Source organism: Bicyclus anynana, chromosome 6, assembly GCF_947172395.1.
Source record: "Bicyclus anynana chromosome 6, ilBicAnyn1.1, whole genome shotgun sequence".
Taxonomy (NCBI): Eukaryota; Metazoa; Arthropoda; class Insecta; order Lepidoptera; family Nymphalidae; genus Bicyclus; species Bicyclus anynana.
Genome location: NC_069088.1, coordinates 15906885 through 15925588, shown reverse-complemented (window position 1 = coordinate 15925588; position 18704 = coordinate 15906885). Strand labels below are relative to the sequence as shown.

Here is an 18704-nt window from a genome sequence, read left to right as displayed (position 1 = left end):
ATTGCGTTTGCGTATAAGCTGATTTAAATATAACGTGTATCAAACGGTAATGGAAAAACATCGTGAGGAAACCTGCACATCTGAGATTTTTTTAAATTCTCTAGAAGTGTGACGTCTGCCAATCCGCATCGGGACAGCGTGGCCTAAGCCCTCATTCTGAACGGAGACTCGTGCTCAACAGTAAGCCAAACACGGGTTGTATTGATGATAAGCTGTGTGAAGTACTTGTGAACTACCTACAGGTAAAGGCTACAGTACCTACTTAGCTTTGGATTTTTCTGTGCTGCATTGAGTTTTTAATATGGTGGGATGGTGATAACAAAAAGAAAACCTGATTGATTTTTATAACCTTATTTGCGGGTTATTTGTATGTGCTCCAAAACAAAAAAATGTTTTTGTAAGTACAACACTTTTGCTATGACAGATTATTAGGTTAGGTTAGGATAATTAAAATAAAAGTATCAGATTAATTGTTAAAAACATATATTATTCAGAGAGTTCCCCAAACTTAAAGCGAAACTTACATAAATAATTCTAGTCTGTATATAATATAGTCAACAATAGTTAATTTTCCATTCCCCAATCTAAACGACAATCCTTAAGATAACAGGGCCTTATCACTCTATGACTAAAAATCACAAGTACCCTCATAATTAATATTATGATACAACTTCATACCCACATAAGTATTTTCATAACTTTCAAGGCAAAGATTTTTATACTATTAGACATGTCACTAACGCGTCGAAACCGAGGCGAACACTCATTTAGTGGCATAGTAAATATTAAAATTCATGAAGTGGAAAAACTATACAGGGTGTTCGGGAGTATTTCCCATAACTTTAAGGTGTTGACAAGTCCACTTATAAGAGACGAACTGCATAACTATTTTTTTTATAAAAAAAAAAACCTTTTTATGTTTTCATACAAAGTAATTCAAATAGTTTCGACTATCCATGTAACACAGGACTTTATCTTTCCTTGCATTTGCACGCGTAAGACTGTCGATATCGTCGAGATATTGGAACTCTCACTCCGTACATCACTAGTAAGCTACTTCATGACATTTATCAATGAATAAGTTTGGCTAGGTCTAATAAATATTTTTTACTCCAAAAATATTCACTTTAGAACACATGTTCTTTAGACATTTTTAATTATTTTTCCTCAAAGAAAATAACCCTAGAGTTATGGAAAATACTCCCGAGCATCCTGTATAATATAAGTACATAAATATAATTATAATATGCGTAAACAAAAAATTGTGTATATGTGCGCTCAGTGGAGTAGCTAAATTCGATGCTTTTACACATAATAATCTAATAGTATAAAAAAGCGTTAAAAATTACCAGCTTCATCAGAGCATTATGATTTTTATATTACAGAGTATCAGAATAGTAAAAAAAAGAACAATAAATAAAGCAGTACAACATTCAAATACACCTAAAACCATAATTTACTTCCGCTTGTAACATACACCTATAGCATCCTTAAGGCTAACCGACTATCGGTATAACATTTCTGAGTCAAGACCTTAAATACTTCCGATTTGATTTACCTCGCCACGTGTCACACAGTGGCGTGCACAAGGGGTTTAACTAGGGTAGGCACTTTACGTACAAGTTGTACAAAATGGGAAATTCCTTCTCTAATACAAGTTCTAGTACAAGATCCGGCATAAGAAAAACGTACCCTCATCTGTTATTTAATTACGATAAGAAATAAGTGATAGAAAATATCAGTTATTTACAGCCAGTTTCTTCATGTAAAGCTAAAGTAACAGTAAAAGTAGTAAGTAGTAAAGAAGACTTTATTTTTCAGTGAATAAGACCGTCACTTTTGATTTATGACGCTACTTTGACTGTTACTTGCGATGAAGAAACTGGCCGTTAGTAAAAACTAATATGACAAACGAAGCTCAATTTAACTGTATAAAATTGACTTTGATCTATTTTATGGAGTTTGTATGCAATATGTGTTTGGCCGCAATTTAACTATAGCTTGGCAGCTTCGTTCGTAACACTTCCGATGTTGCGCGCGGGCCAGGGCGCGTCTAGCGATGACTGAAAAACCCACGACTGATCCACGTCATCCCACGCATCCCATCACGCCCGCACGCACTATTTCACACCCACGCAGTCTTTTCCCCTGTCGCCCGCATATCATGGGAGTGTCAACAATCTTGCCAGACTATAGGCAATCTATTTGCAATGTCACTTTGAACATCATCTGTCATTTATTTCTTATCACTAATGAAAAACAGATGAGAGTATATATTTCTGATGCCGGTTCTTAGACCATTTGTAATCGTCGGAGTAGACAGTGCATTAACGCATCTATGAAGTGCACCCCACTGATGTCACGAGACGTGACTGAAACTCGAGACAATCAATATATATTACACAATCACATAATAAAATTATACCGTATGTTTTTAAAATTAAAGCCACTGCACTCATTTGACATATGGTTTTCCATAGAAGACGTGCTACAAAATATTTTGTTTGTATCGCTCAAAGAAGTTTGCAACGTACCTACTTATGTCAAACCAGCTCACTTGACTTTATCCTTTGAAATACGCCGACGACATACCAATACTTTGTGATAGTTATTCTTGGGAAGACTTCTGTCATAAAATAACCTTACTTCCTTAACATACATTCTAAACTAGTAACTTCTTAGGCCGGGCATACACGAAAAGCTTGAAGCAGTCAGGGTCGACTGCGACATACAAACTTTTACGTACATATACGAACCGCTCAAGTAGTTGCAACTGCTTCGGGTGGTTGATCAATGACAGTTTTAAGCTTTTTTCTTTTTTTAGATTTTGTGAGGCCGCTTAAGGCTCCGTAGGACTAGGGCTCGAAGGCACAGACAGGGTGGAACGACTCTCTAAGGGCGTCTCTGAGACTCGGACCTCGATTTAGAGAGCCGTTCTGGAAGGGGGTCACGTCACGTCCGGGTGACGTGGGATATCACGGACCTCTTCTTCGCCGGCGAAGACGCTGTGTAGCTTGTGTTTGTGTTCCCTGGGAAGTATTGTCGGTCGTTATGTCATTGCCAAGATCGTAAAGGACGTTTTGCGGGCGTCTACAACTACAATCGCCGTTGGAATCTGAGGGGTTAGTTTCAAGCTATTGACTCTGAGCAGTCCATATATGGTGATCACTGGCTAACTTGACCTGCCCATGTATGGCCCACCTTAGGTGTGTGTTACAAAAGACGATGCCAATAATATAATTCCAAAAAAAAAAAACGCACAAATCTCCATTATCACTTATCACTGACCACAGATTTTTTAGATTATCTTACACATTATTAACAATCATTATGCACATTTCCTTTTTTTTTGTATTTTTTTTACACTTGCAACATTTATTTATATACGTAAGTATCATTTAAGTACCGAGGGGTGGAACTAGTAACACTGGGTAGTCTAAAGCAAGGTCACCGAGACATGATAAAGAATTTTGACATATTTTAAACGTTTAGAACAATTGAACTTTACCAGGTTTTGGAGATATCGGATAGCCGAAAAGGCAGACGTAAATCTGAAGAGGGACAGAGTAACATATTTAACAATCTATTATGATAAGAGATTGCTGGCAATGTAATAAAGTCGAAAACTGACACGAAACTAATCTCTGATAGGCCAATTTTTCGGTTCTTTCAATGGTAGCTTTAACAAGTTATACACTAAGTAATACGTTTTGATTTGTTCGCCAGGTAGGCGTCAGGCCTTATTTGCTGGCCCTACCCCTAAACGAAAAACTTCAAATTACATTATTATTGCCGCTTCGGTGACCTAACTTTATACTTTTTAGTTCATTAGTCAACTATTAAAACCTTAAAACATTCAGGAATTAAATAAAGACAAATATATATAAAAACGCAACTCACGATAAATGCAAAACAACACAGTAACCATGGCAGTTGTTAACAAGTTGGTACAATACAGAGTGTTCTAACTACTCAAATAAGTTGAGTATTTTTTTATTTTACTGAACTGTCTTTAGTATTAGGCGGTTGATTTGTAAGCGAGACAAATATTGACTTGGTTTGTTTTATTTTAAAATATTTTTTTATTAATCTGATGGAAATATTGGTGAAAATTCAGCCAAGTACAAAATTAATTATTATTTGAAAAGGAACGGCCATTCCTTTGATTGTATATTGTTAATAAATAAACAATAAATTTATATTTTCTGTAACATCAATTAAAAAGCAAACTTTCAATATGATATTAATGAAAAAAACTGTTGATATTTCGCCTGATCGGAAAAATACAACAAACAATAATTACTGTTCATCATTTAACATCACAAAGTTGAATGTCAACTAAGCATGATCCAACAGGAATGTAATATGATAACAGATTTGCTGCTGTCATTCCATTTTCTCATTTGTTATCAATTAATTTTATATTACAGTTGAACAAAATATATCCTATACAGGATGCTGGGGAGTATTTCCCATAACTCTGGCGTTATATTCTTTACCGAAAAATAATTAAAAATGTTCAATGATGTGTTTTAAAATTAATATTTTCGGAGTAAATAATAATTCTTTTGTAAATAGATCTTAAAATATGTCCCTTATACGCATATAATTATGAAGTAGCCAAATTAAAATGCAAGGATAGATAAAGGCCCGTGTTACATGGATAGTTGGAATTATTTGAATTACTTTGTATGAAAACATTTAGTTTTTATTTTTTAGTAAAAAAAATGTTAGTTATGCAGTTCGGCTCTACCCTTGAAGTTATGGGAAATACTCCCCAGCACCCTGTATAAAGTAAAGTCGAAAATTAAGTGATTAAAATAAAAGCTTTATAGCAAGTTAAGTTGTTTACTTTCTCTGTGATGATCTCACTATCCCTACATTTTTTTAATCTTGATTATTTTGTACCACCGAAGTTCCATCAATCTCATGATATTCCTTTTACATAAAGACAGTGTTATGCAGTAAAATAAATACTGTATACATAATTCTTCAATCGAACCTGACCGGGAATGTGCAGTGAATATATTTTGTTCGATCCACGATGTTATCAGCATATTTTGCCACCTCAGTCTTTCATTTCATAATATCTGTTCATACATCTAGTAGCACATCATACAGTAGCATATAATACCTATTTATATTAATTAATTACAGTCAAATTAAGTTAGGTAAATAAACTAAAAGAGCAGTAGCAAACCAGAAATACTTACATATACTGTATAGGGTATAACATAATGGCAATAGCCGTTAACCAAAAAACTTAAAGGCAGATGACAATTTACAATTTATAATTAAAATTTCTATTTTATTTTTTAGAATTTTAACTATTGTGAATGTAATTCATATTAATTGATTATGAAACACGACCGAAACTCACGTGATATTAGGTCGGAGTATGCCCGACTAATTTCAAACCCATATGGGGCCCTTAGTCATGAGCTGGTTCTTGCAACGCGGCACGATCCAACCTGCGAAGCGGCGTCGCGGCTGATTATAATTTTGAATATAAAATAATTAATTTTGAATTTAATTAACTTAATTTGAATCAAATTTAACGGTTAAAATTCATCAGAATCAATTATATAATTAAGAGCTGACTGCCAATGACTTTTGCTAAACCATTACTGCTAGATGTACAAACAGATAAAATCTGTAATATATATATACAATTATACATATAATTGCTGTACACATACAATATAGTTTTAAAAAATTTGCAATAAACAACAATTCATACATTATTATTATTTATATTGGTTGGTCATTGCGGCCTCTGATTGTTTAAAAAAAATATCTACTATAGTGGTACGTATTCATACAATAAATTAATCTGAATTTACTAATTTAATCAGCCGAAAATAATACTACCACTACATCAAAGAGCCAAATCAAGACAAAACGCACGAATTCCTCTTTCGCGCAGTACAGGGGAGCGGGGTATGACGTCAGAGGGGAAAAAGTGTGTTGCGGGCATCAATCTCCTATTAAAAAGTGGATGCACAATCAGCGACCAAAAAATGTCTCCACTCAATGAGTGAAAAACAACTTCTTGGCACTCAATTCAAGCCGTCACATTTGCAAATTCAACCTTAATCTCAAGTCTTAAGGTTGAATTTGCTCTGGATTTTATTGAATATTGGATTGGACTATATTTAAAGGCCTTTGGGTATAATTTTCTTTACCAATAATTCTAAAACTGTCAAAGCAAAATTGGCCAGTTTTTAAGTGAAATTTTGTACATGATTGTGCGTCCATTTATTATAAGAGGTCAATGGGTGCAGGCGGCAAAATGGGCCTTTTAATAAATCATCATCTACCCCACACACCTGTACGCTTGAGTAGTATGTGGTTTCCATATAAAATACTTCCTACTTCAAGCATTGCATTTTGAAAGCAGAATTTCCTACAATGTGTAAAAATACAAAAGTTATTTAGGCCGCATACCTACATGGAACCTTATAAACAGACTATTGCTTTTTGTAAGTATAGGTAATTATTATTTTTATATAAGTATTATATAGTTTTGTTATCATAAAGCATCGCAAGGGCCTGCTGGGCGGTTATTCAAAAATCAATGTGATATTAAACATGTACTACAGCGTGCTCAAAAGCGATTGACATAAATAAATAATTAAAAGAAAAAAACCAATTTCATCAGAACATACTTGATTATCTGTTTCATAAGAAACTTGACAGTGTTTTCTTTAAGCAACGATGATTAGCGTTAGATTGATCGCACGTGATATCAAGTGATCATGTGAATTAAGAACTTACCTAGCTAACTTAGAGGTACAAGTTATTCCCTTACCAAATTAGAAGGGTAGAACGCTTTGACTTGGTTGGCCTTTAGGACATATTATCGAACTTTGAAAATTGAGTATGAAATAACCATAAGGTATCTTTACCAAGTTAGTGCTACCAAGCATAGCAATCAAGCACAAAATTAAGAATAAAAAACCAGTAAAGTGCGTGTGGAACCACCTCACATTGGGTTCCGTCATTGATATAACTCGATCGAATTATTTGTTCACTTGTAAAGCTATTATAAAAAAAAAAAATCTTAACAAAAAGTTACATAGACTAGTGATCCATTAAGCTGACAATTGAATTGTAATATAAATTAGCACTTCAATATAACCACTTATATGTATAGGGGGCGCCACAGTTATTTTTAGATGTTTGTGCTAAGTATGCCAACGGAAGTAATTTGCTCCTTTTTTGTCCGCAACATTTTATTTTTCTAGTCAGATTATAAAATTACACAATTGGTAAAGTGGATTTTTCGCAGGATATCGTCCTGGCGTAATACTAGTACTAGGAAATTGTGATGTGTGACGTAATTAATAATTTTTTTTTTCTTTAAAAAAGTGTTCCCTATTCACTACGGAACCCTATTAAAAGACCTTCGGTTATTGTTTTGTTAGTTGTTGCTACGAGTACATACGTAGTGTAATTGATGATGCCAGTCCCAAGTCTATGACTCAACACTCTAATTTCAATTAATTATTGCCAATTGGCTACTTTGTTACACCATTTTTGAATCACCGCTATCTAGCAGGACGGAAGAGATCGAAAACTGCGTTTCGAATTCAGTTACTCTACTTCAGGAAGTCGGGTTATCTTTGGTTGTAGTAGTGTGTTGACAGTATTAACTCGTTTGTGTGTGAACTAATGGGTCGTCACAGCAGTCATGGATCAAAATGATTATATAGTGATAGGTGTGGCATAGAAACCCGTTTAACAACAAACCGCTGTCTAGCAACCTTTTATTTATGGTCAATAGGCTAGAAATAGTCAATAGACAAAAATGTCAACCAATAGGGCGCAATCGGAAATTTCTTTATCTTTTTCGTTGCAACACGAGATGGGGCTGGGAATACTCCGCCGCTATTTGTTGATATTTTGTCTATTCCTCTTCCTGATACATGTCTTTGGTCGCATGCTAGGCCCTCTGATGGAATGCAATGATGACTAGGATGGGGCATGCGTTTACCTAAAAAGTGCCTATTGACTCTTGCCTTGAAGGTGGATGGAAACACAGACAGATGATAATTTATAAACATGTTTATGTTTTGTTAACGCTCATTTCACACACAAACAAACCTGTCTCGCACTTATCTTCCTACAACCTGTCTACACTTTACAATTACAACCATAGTTAAACCGTCTCCCGAAAATAAAAAATACACTACTCTACCCCATAAGTGAAAACGCGACTTTATATAAAAGTGTGTGTTTATGCTAAATTACTTTTATCTGGCACTTCTATAATGTCTTTTTTTCAATGCAACATTTGCTTTATACAGTTGTTTCCAAGTGTCAGGTAAAAATAATTTACTTTTTATACACTTTAGGTAAATTATATTATTCCTTGTAATATAATACTCATTTTAGATATTACACTAACTGTTTGAATGTGTGTACCAGCCAATGTAAGACAATTTACATTATACTGTATACCTGTGTATTAGTGTTGCTAAAAAATCGACTGTCAATCCCAAAATCCTTGCTGATTTAAAAAATTTAAATAGTGAAAATTATTTTACATTTCCACTATTTCAATTTTTTTATGGTTTTAAAATAAATACCAAAAATTAAAATCTTTAATTAGTAATGTCATGCCCTCAATCTCTTACAGCCGTCTTTTGTAGATTTGCAACAATTTTAAGAATCATTACAAATATATTCAATTCAGCTGATATATTGACTTGTATAAAATAGTTACTTTATTTTATACAAGTCAGCTGCAAAATAGATTATATCTATAATCTATTTTGCAACTGTTGACCTATCTAACGTTATATTATAATATCTGTAATTTTATAGATACACCATTTAAAGGTGTATCAATATTGATAGTTGATTAGTCGATTTTTTAGCAACACTACTACGCATCGCAACTCGTTATTCACGTAGGTGTCTTCTTCAGTCATTATTGCGCTGTTTCAACTATTGCAACAATATAAATGTGTAGTGAAATAAGAGCCATAATTCAGTACATAGCAGCTCAACCGTAATAATTAACATATAACCGTAATATACATCTTTACATCGCATCATAAAAAATATATTTGGGTTGTCAGCGCACATCTGAGTTGCTATTTCGAAATAGTGATGTAACTCGTGATCATTTTATTGCAACAAATTAAGAAAATCGACTTTGTAGAATCGATTTCGTAATTTTCAGCAATACAGTAAACAAAATAGGTACTTTATACACATAAAAGTATCAAGTACGTAGCTTAATTTTGAAATGTATAGAAACTGCATTAATAATAGTAAACCCATTATTATACTGAGTTTTTACTTAATCCATCTTTTTAAACTAATAATGTTTTTTTCAGTATTTGCTTAACGAATTACAACAAAATTTCATTGTGTATAATTTAAATAATATTAACCACAGAAATTTCACTTAATCGAAGTAAACACTAAACGGTTACCTATTAATGGTACAGGTGTGTGGCGTATGACAACAGACAGATAAAAATTAACTGAATTTCTGAAACTAAAAACGAAAACTCTGAAATTCCTGAAAGTGGAAAACTGAACAAAAAAAACAGTTTGGTTTTTTTAAAAATATTTATACGTATGTACGACGTCGCGTTTATTGAAACAATAATTTTATGTTCTTATATCGCTTAAAAACATTTTGGTTCTTCGGTCCTGATTCGCACTGTAAAGTTATGGAATGCCCTTTCTGAGCCCTGACCTATACAAAGAAAAATAAACGGATTTTAGAAGAACCAATAGAATTTCACACAGAACGATCAGATCACAGATGGTAGTATTGTACATATGTTTTCTATGGTATCAGATAGATGTCATTCCCCATCTGTCCCCTCAGGTCTTTATCCCCTCTATCGTCACTACCCCGCACCCCTGTACCGCGCAGACGAAGTCTCGTGTTATGTCTACCTTTGAAGTACATGGAAATATCACATTTGAGGTTCGGTCGGTTGAACTGCTGCAGGCTCGACGCTTCAACTCTCTACAGGTCTTTCTTCTCATCCTGGTTGCTGGTCGAGTTGTCGGTTTCTTCTGGCTCCTCGTCGGAGTAGTTTGTTGGCTCCTCACCAGGCTTTAGTAGTTTACCAACGAGCTCGTACTTTTCTGTAATTGAACAAATATACTATTTTATTACGAGATACTTTTTGCAGTACTTTTGATTAAATTGGACATATAACAGATAGACGAGACGAATATCTTAGCATTCCATGGATTCACCGTGCAGGTGCCGGGTCCATCGCGTGGTAGAGAGAAAAACACCAAGCAAAGTCCAGGACTTGTGACTACTGGATGTAGGGTTAAGGAATTGCTTGACTATCGATCAACACCCCCCTTCTCTGCTCGTGTTGTTCTCCCTACCTATCCAAATTTGGTAAGACCCTATTAGAGCAGCTTTGGATATTCGTTCTAATATAGAACTAGCTGCACTTCTAGAGATGCCAAGGTCTTTAAGCAAGTTATAGAGAGATTTTGCTGTTAATCCTCTCGCACCTACTTCTACGGCGTACAGACTACTACATAGCCATTTTTAGTTAGTTCATTTGTTAGGTCATAATATTTATTCACTTTTAAACTGTAGTCCTTAGGAATGTTATGACTGTCGGAAAATATTTAACGAATAAAATATTTAAGATAATAAAAAAATACAGTGAAAAACCAGAATTTCCCGCTAACGCTCTATATTAATAACTAGCGGACGCCCGCGACTTCGTCCGCGTAAAAATTTATGAAAACTTCTCTACCTCTACCTTACCCTGCTCGTAAACCTACCCAACCCTACCCTCCCCTACCCTACCCCTACCTTACTCCTACCCTACTGCTAACGCTAACCCTTCCCTCCCCCCACCTTACCCGACCCTAACCCTACCCGTAACCTATCCATACCCTATCCTACCCTACCCCTACCTTACTCCTACCCTACCGCTAACCCTAACCCTTCCCTACCCCTATCTTATCCCTACCTTAACCCTACCCTACCCGTACCCTTACCCTACCCTACCCCTATCCTACTCCTCCCCTACCCTATACGTTCCATATCCTTCCCCTACCTCTACCTTGCCCCTACCCTACACTACCCCTACCTTATCCGTACCCTACCCTACCCTACACTTTCCCTAAATTACCCCTAACCTACCTCTATCCTACCCCTTCCCTACCTCTATCCTATCCCTACCCTCAGCAAAATTGGTCCAGCCTTTTGTGCGTGGTGCAATGACCAAAAGACTATAATTTCCCAAGCGACTTCTATGCTAATACTATAAAGAGGTAAAGTTTGTGTGGTTGTCGGGGGTAATCTCTGGATCTACTGGACCGATTTGGAAAATTCTTTTACCAATAGAAAGCTACATTATTTGCGAGTGTCATAGGCTATATTTGGTCCTCATATTCATACAGGAACGGGAACCACGTAATTGAAACCGCGGGGCGTCATATAGCGGCATTTCTGCGACTTTCAGAAATTTTGTATTATCTCCGAAACTATATAACTAATTAACATACTGTAAAGGGCAAATCTTATCTCTATAATATCCTTGTGATTATTAAATCATTTATTTTGATAAGGATTTAAGTTTAGTTGTGTAAATAATGACGTAAACCTTAGTTTAAAATTTAAATAATTTATTAAAGTACTAAAGGTACTATATCCGCTAAAATATAAAAGATTTTGTAGAACTTTTAAAGGTTCAAAAAGCCTCCATACATTTATTTCAGTTATACGCAATGGTTGAGGCAGCGCATGCGAATAAGTAAGTTTTTCGGTCCGACCTGTAAGAGAAAACCCGCGATATCTCAGTAGTTATATATGATAGAAATATAAAATATAGCCTATAGCACTCCCCGATAACGTAGCATTCTACTGGTGAAAGAATTTTTAAAATCGGTCCAGTAGTTCCGAAGATTACCCATTTCAAAAAATTGTTACAAACTTACAAACTTTACCTCTTTATAATATTAGTATAGATAAGTTATAGAAGACCTTGCAGCAAATTACAATGTATTTGGTTAGTTTCGAAAAACACTATGGACATAGAAATGCAAATTTATGCTAATGAGAATTCCGCATAGAAACTCATGAAACATTTAAATTTTGAAGAAACAAGTTAATTAGGTGAAGCAAGTCAATCTAGATAAGACACTGGACATAAAAACAGTCTGAAATAATTGACGGCCGCGTGGCGCAGTGGGTAGTGGCCCTGCTTTCTGCATCCACGGCCGTGGGTTCGATTCCCACAACTGAAAAATATTTGTGTGATGAGCATGAGTGTTTTCCAGTGTCTGTGTATATTTATACATTATATAAGTATTTATATGTAGTATATAATTGTATATGAATATTATAATATCAACTATCTTAACACCCATAACACAAGCTACTCTGTATGCTTACTTTGGGGCTAGATAGTGATGTGTGTATTGTTTAAGTATATTTATTTATTTATTTATAAAAAAAAAAAAAATATTCAGTATTAAGAATTTGATAGAATAAGTTTGATAGTGTTATTGTTTTGAATGGAAAAATAAAAACACTCAAAGATACTGTTATCACTTTATTGCTTAAACACTTTAATCTTTGAACTATTTATGGGATTACATAGGCTCAACAAAGAAAATGTTAATTTCTAGGTATTGTATTAACTTTCCATGGTTTTAGTAAGTTTGATTTTTGTTTAAGTACTCGCCGACGCAGCGCAATTTGACCCGCCTAGTTCCCATTCTAATTAAATCAAATCAAAATCAAATCAAAATTTGTTTATTGCGAATTCAGGTTACAGTCGATCTTATTGAAATAAACACCAAATTCCGCCTTAAAGCTTGCAATATCATTATAAAAAACATTATAATTTACAATAATCAATTCACACACTTATTTGTACAGTGATTAATTAATTAGTAGGTACATTGAATATTTTAAAGAATAAACCATGCAAAACAATAATTCTAATGATGTCTTTACGTCAATATAATCTAGTAAGAATATGGGGATAAAATATACCCTGTGATACCCATAACGCGGCTTTTTAGTAGTAAAAGAATTTTCAAAATCGGCTCAGTCGATCCAGAGACCCTTTACAATCCCACTTTATCTCTATATAATATAGATGCTGTCAAATACTAAGAAAAAAAGCAGCAATATAACTACATTGCTATGTAAAACAGTATTTTAAAAAATTACAAGTTACTGGTAGAGTTATTGACTTCATCTTCATTGAAACCCATAGCTTTATTTATTATACTGCAAAAAATAGTGTATATGTTGCTAATAGCATCCTCTATCTTCCTGTGAAAGTCCCATTTAAATCGGTTCAGCCATTCCAATACCCAGACAGACAGAAATTTTAAAAAGGTTTGTATGTTTTAGTATTGTGTAAATAACTTAGTAATAGCACTTGTTAGAACACAATGATTTTAGAGTCACAGACAGACACTGGAATATAATTTATATTTTATGTATTAATTAGCTTGGTGACTAAATTAAACAAATACTAATTTGAAAATCAAAATCTTTTCTTTTTATATACACAGTAGGAATGGTCTTCAATACTTAATCAGTAATAAAATAATCATTATTTATGCAGTAGTTAATACTATTAATAAAAATTAAGTTATTAATCAAATCACTACAAAACTGAGGATATTATAATGAGGATGATGTACTTCATTATTTATTGTTATTAGTCGTTACCAATTGTATTTAGAAGATTTTTCCTTCAACCATAGGAAAATAGCTGTGTAATAAATAGAATTTTACATGAACATGTATTCGATTTATTTAAATGACTTCAATCAAATGATGTCAGAGTCCATAACTAGGTAAAGTATGTTTTTTCTCCGCAAATGGTTAGAGTGACTAGCCAATAGCCATGGCACCCAAATATATATTTATAATATTTTACTTGACAAGTCATGTATTATGGTAAATCTATATCTATACTAATATTATAAAGAGGTAAAGTTTGTAAGTTTGTCACATTTTTTAAATGGGGTAATCTTCGGAACTACTGGTCCGATTTTAAAAATTCTTTCACCAGTAGAATGCTACATTATCGGGGAGTGCTATAGGCTATATTGGTATCATATATATTAGCCGAGTTATCACAGTTTTTGTCATACAGGTCGGACTAAAAACCTTTTAAACAGACTTATTCGCATGCGCTGCCTTAACCATTGTGTAAAATTGAAATTAATGTATGGAGACTTCATGTATCTTTAAAAGTTCTACAAAAAAGTCCGCGACGCCATATATCTATCTTCTATATATTAGCAGATATAGTACCTTTTGTGTTTTAAAAATTATTTAAACTTTAATCCTTATTAAAATAAATTATTTAATAATCACAAGGATATTATGGAGATAAGATTTGCCCTTTACAGTATGTTAATTACTTAAATAGTTTCGGAGATAATACAAAATTTTTAAAAGACGCAGTAATTCCGCTATATGACGCCCGGCGCTTTCATTTACGTAGTTCCCGTTCCCGTGTGAATATGGGGATCAAACATAGCCTATGACACTCGCAAATAACGTAGCTTTCTATTGGTAAAACAATTTTCCAAATCGGTTCAGTAGATCCAGAGATTACCCCCTACAACCACACGAACTTTACCTCTTTATATTATTAGCATAGAAGTCTCTATTTCTCTTGGTCATACCACCACTCTCGAAAGACTGGACCGATTTTGCTAAGGGTAGGAGTAAGATAGAGATGTTACAGGGTAAGGTAGGCTACGGGTAGGGACGCGTAGGGGTAGTGTAGGGGTAGGGTAGGTTTAGGGCCGGGTTTAGGGTATTGGTAGGGTAGGGGTATAGGTAGGGTAGCGGTAGGGTAGAGGTACGGGTAGGATAAGGAAGTGGTAGGGTAGGGGTAGGATAGGCGTGAGATAGGGGTACGGGTGGGATAGGGGTAGGAAAGGGATAGGGATAGGGTAGGGGTAGGATGGGGGTAGGGGTTGGATGGGGGTAGGGGTAAGATGGGGGTAGGGTGTAGGTAAGGTAGGGGTAGGGTAGGGGTAGGTTTGGGGTAGGGTAGGGGTAGGGTTGGGGTAGGGGTAGGGTAGGGTAGGGGTATGGTAGATGTAGGGGTTGGGTAGGGTAGGGTTGGGGTAGTGGTAGGGTAGGGGTAGGGTAGGGGTAGGGTAGGGTAGGAGTAGTAGTAAAGTTGACATCGAAATTTACGCAGACGAAGTCGCGGGCGTCCGCTAGTACTGTAATAAAATACTTGTCAATTAGTAAAATATTATAAATATTATTTTGCCAACTATAAACTTTATTGACTTGTCAACTATAAACTTTTATTGACTTGTCAATTAGTAAAATATTTCAGAATGATTCCAGCAAGAAATTGAATACCCAGTTCTAAACTTACAGATGTAATGTGTATTTATAGCTAATACTAATCATATTCATCAAATCATAATAATATATCTGCAATTATATAATGTTTCCGAAAAAATCTAAAACTGGTAGTAATATTCTTATGTTCTAGGGCTTCAGGACTTTTTGCTGAACAATTGTAAACCTTATGAACCTAGCAATAAGGTCCTCTGTAAAAATATGTTTTAATAAATGCAATGCATTGATTGATAAATGCAATTTGATAAGTTATACAGATTAGTGTAATCAATTAATAAATGGAATAAACTTAGATTATTTAGATAAATTATTGATATGAATGGCTGTGTTACAAAAATGCTTTTCTAAAAACCATAAAATACAATTTTTCTTTTTGTTATTAATTAATTAATTAATTGTATATTAAGTTCAGCTCCTCTGCTGTTGACATGCCTAAAGTAGTTGAGCTTGACAAAGTATCCACAAATATCATATAAAAAACCAAAGCTCACATGATCACAAATATTTGTGTGCCTTCTAAAGTCCATATTCCATTGAAGAATTCGGGAATAACTTGTAATAAGATTGTTTAATCAGAATGAAATTAATTTTTACATAATTGTGTGCCAAATATTGTATGACAACTCACAAACTAATTGACACAATATTGGTTTAATCAAATTACAGGCTCATCATATGCCTCAGGTAAGTCACCATATACCATAAAACCCACACGCACACACACAGGGAACCACTGTGTGAAATGTGTTCTTTGTATACCCTGTGGTTTGTTTGTACATAAAGATTATGGTTTTTTACTTACCATCAGGTTGATACGTTTGGCCTGTCAATTATTGCTAATAAAGAATAAATAAGCTATGATTTTCGACTCCAAGTCCAACAGACATTTTGCTTGTATGTTCTGCTTCTTTTTACTATATCTTTCCAGATTCAGTTTTTAGTAAAGCAATTGACTTACCTCTAAACTGTGCTTCCCACTCCTTAACAGATTCCATCTCCATTGAGTTGAGATCACTGAGATCATCATATTCTTTGTCTGATGATGTGACAGAGAATGTGGCAAGACCTCTGGACGCATCTTTACCACCAAATGCTGCATACGGACCACCTGTAACACATTGAAGATTTGAATTAGCTGTTTGCTTACTTCTTTGTTATTATAGGATATCATTTTGTGATTGTATTAGAGTCTATTGAAGAAGGTGAAACCTAAATGTTGTCTGTATAAATTTTCATTAAATGTTAAACTTTGTATAGATCTTTGATCATACATGAGTCTGTCTATCATATTATATAAAAAATATTTTAACAATCTCTCTGGTTGTTTCAGAGATTACTCTATGTAATCAACATATCATACTACAGTTTGTTTCATGAAGTATGGTGGGTGACAGTTCTTTTCACTCTTGACAGTTTGCTGTGATTCACGATGATATTTATTTGCATATTTTCCTATCACCCTTTTTAGGTATTAACAACGTTATTAGTGGTTGGTGACTAAATACTTAGAAATTAACATATGTCACCTGTATGATTTCATAATAGTATGTATTATGAATGTCATACAGGTGACTGTTGCCATACCTATGCTATCTGAAAAACACTTTAATAAACATACACAGATATCCTCTCACACACACTCTCTAACGATTTCTTATTGGATTATTTGTCTTCTGACTGTTTGCTTTCAAGTTTTTACACTCAATTAAGAATGTGCAATATCACTCAATAAAAAGTGACAAAAACACATAGTACATATGTGCTACCTTATATCAGATTAAAGGCGATTCAAGCAGTTTAGATTTCAAACAAAAAAAGAATCATCCAATTTCGTTCAGGCGCCTTTTAGTAATCGGTGAACACACACGCCTTTGCCATTCTACTACAGGTAGGCTAGGCATCATAGAGATCTGTACCGCTATGTTGTTGATATTACTTGGACGTGTATTAAGCGGTTTAGTTCTTCTTTTCTTATACACACTGCAACAAAGTGAAATGCTCTTCCAGCTTCCGTTTTCTTCACCACCTACAATTTGAGTAACTTTAACTCAAAAGTGAATAGGCATCTTCTAGACAAGTGAGTTTCATCATAGGCTGCATCATTGCTTACCATCAGGCGTGATTACAGCTAAGCACTTGCTTATACAAAATGAAAAAAAAAATACAAAAACAAAAAAAGAAACTCCTTTTTTTGCAGTCAGTTAAATAATAGTAATACAATTATAATAAATAGGTACTTAATCTAATATTATTTTATATATATGTATGACTGTTGTAAAGTTGATTTAAGGCTGTAGAAATGAAATGTGTGAAAGGAACTGAATAAAACTTGAAACACAGGTACAGGACCTTGGACTACTTAGCCGACTTATTATCCTGAAAGGTAATTATAACACATACAGAAAGCAAATTCCACATCTACAGTCATGGCTAAGACTAGTAAACTAATATAGAAATGTAATATCCAATATTAGGTTTCTCAAAATATATTTGACCCCACAAATCAAGTTAGCAAGAACCTTTGAACTATATTACATTACATGGCCAATGAAGTGTACCGACTGCAAGGTCATTTTTTACGCCAACACAGATATATCATTACAGCATGTATTAGCGGCGCCACCGCGCCGGAACCGCTCCTGCATTCATATCAATATCATGAATAAATAAACACTGAGTCACAGCGCATTATAGATGATGCTATTAATAAACAGATGCACTCACCGGGCCCGTAGAAGCGCCGTCCCCGTGTCACGTCGAATATCCACCCGTTTACCGCTACGAGAACTCGACCGTCTGCTTGTGTTCCATCGAACTGTCGTAACTCTGCGACAGTCATATCTTTGCGAATCTTAGGAAGCTCCGGCACCTGCTGTTCGGCCGACGATTTACCGAACCTACCCCTCAGTATTTTATACAACAACACCAATATAATCACAGTCAAAATCAAATTCACCGGACTAAGAAACTCATTGAAAATACTAGACTCTGACGATGGAGTCTCAGTTTCTATGCTGTCTGCAGTTTTGGTTTCAGGCGCTGATGCCATTTCAACTCGTCAACAACGAAATTTAAAACTATAAACACTCACTGGGTTTTATTTGTGTACAAATTTTATAAAACACTATTCGATTCGGTTCTTGCCTGAATTTGTAAAATAATCCGGTCACTGACGTCAGCGTTCATCCCACAGAGCTGAAAACAGATTACTAAGGAGCAGAGCACAGATTAATAGATATGGAGCCATTTAGGGTGGGGTGGCCATCACTGTCAATTTTTAGTTGGCCGATAGTTGGACGACTTTTTAATTGTGCTTTTTAGTTGTGCGTGTTGGGGCTGT

At 34.6% G+C, this 18704-nt stretch overlaps 1 protein-coding gene across 1 annotated transcript; it reads right to left on the bottom strand.

Annotated features, from left to right (window-relative positions):
- Positions 1-466: 466 nt before the first annotated feature.
- LOC112046689 (membrane-associated progesterone receptor component 1) lies at positions 467-18575 on the bottom strand. The gene is made up of 3 exons (XM_024083414.2): positions 18089-18575; positions 16323-16472; positions 467-10116 (listed from the first exon to the last, which is right to left on the bottom strand). The coding sequence occupies exons 1-3, from the start codon at positions 18411-18413 to the stop codon at positions 9995-9997; spliced, it is 597 nt and encodes a 198-aa protein (XP_023939182.1). The 5' UTR covers positions 18414-18575; the 3' UTR covers positions 467-9994.
- Between the last annotated feature and the right edge of the window lie 129 nt (positions 18576-18704).

What these genes read in the sequence shown, in the direction of transcription:
- LOC112046689 (XM_024083414.2), bottom strand. Translation starts at nt 18,413, where the DNA reads ATGGCATCAGCGCCTGAAACCAAAACTGCAGACAGCATAGAAACTGAG. An exon ending in ACGGCGCTTCTACGGGCCCG is followed by an intron (nt 16,473 to 18,088) that starts GTGAGTGCATCT and finishes AATGTGTTACAG; the next exon opens with GTGGTCCGTATGCAGCATTT. An exon ending in GTGGGAAGCACAGTTTAGAG is followed by an intron (nt 10,117 to 16,322) that starts GTAAGTCAATTG and finishes GTTCAATTACAG; the next exon opens with AAAAGTACGAGCTCGTTGGT.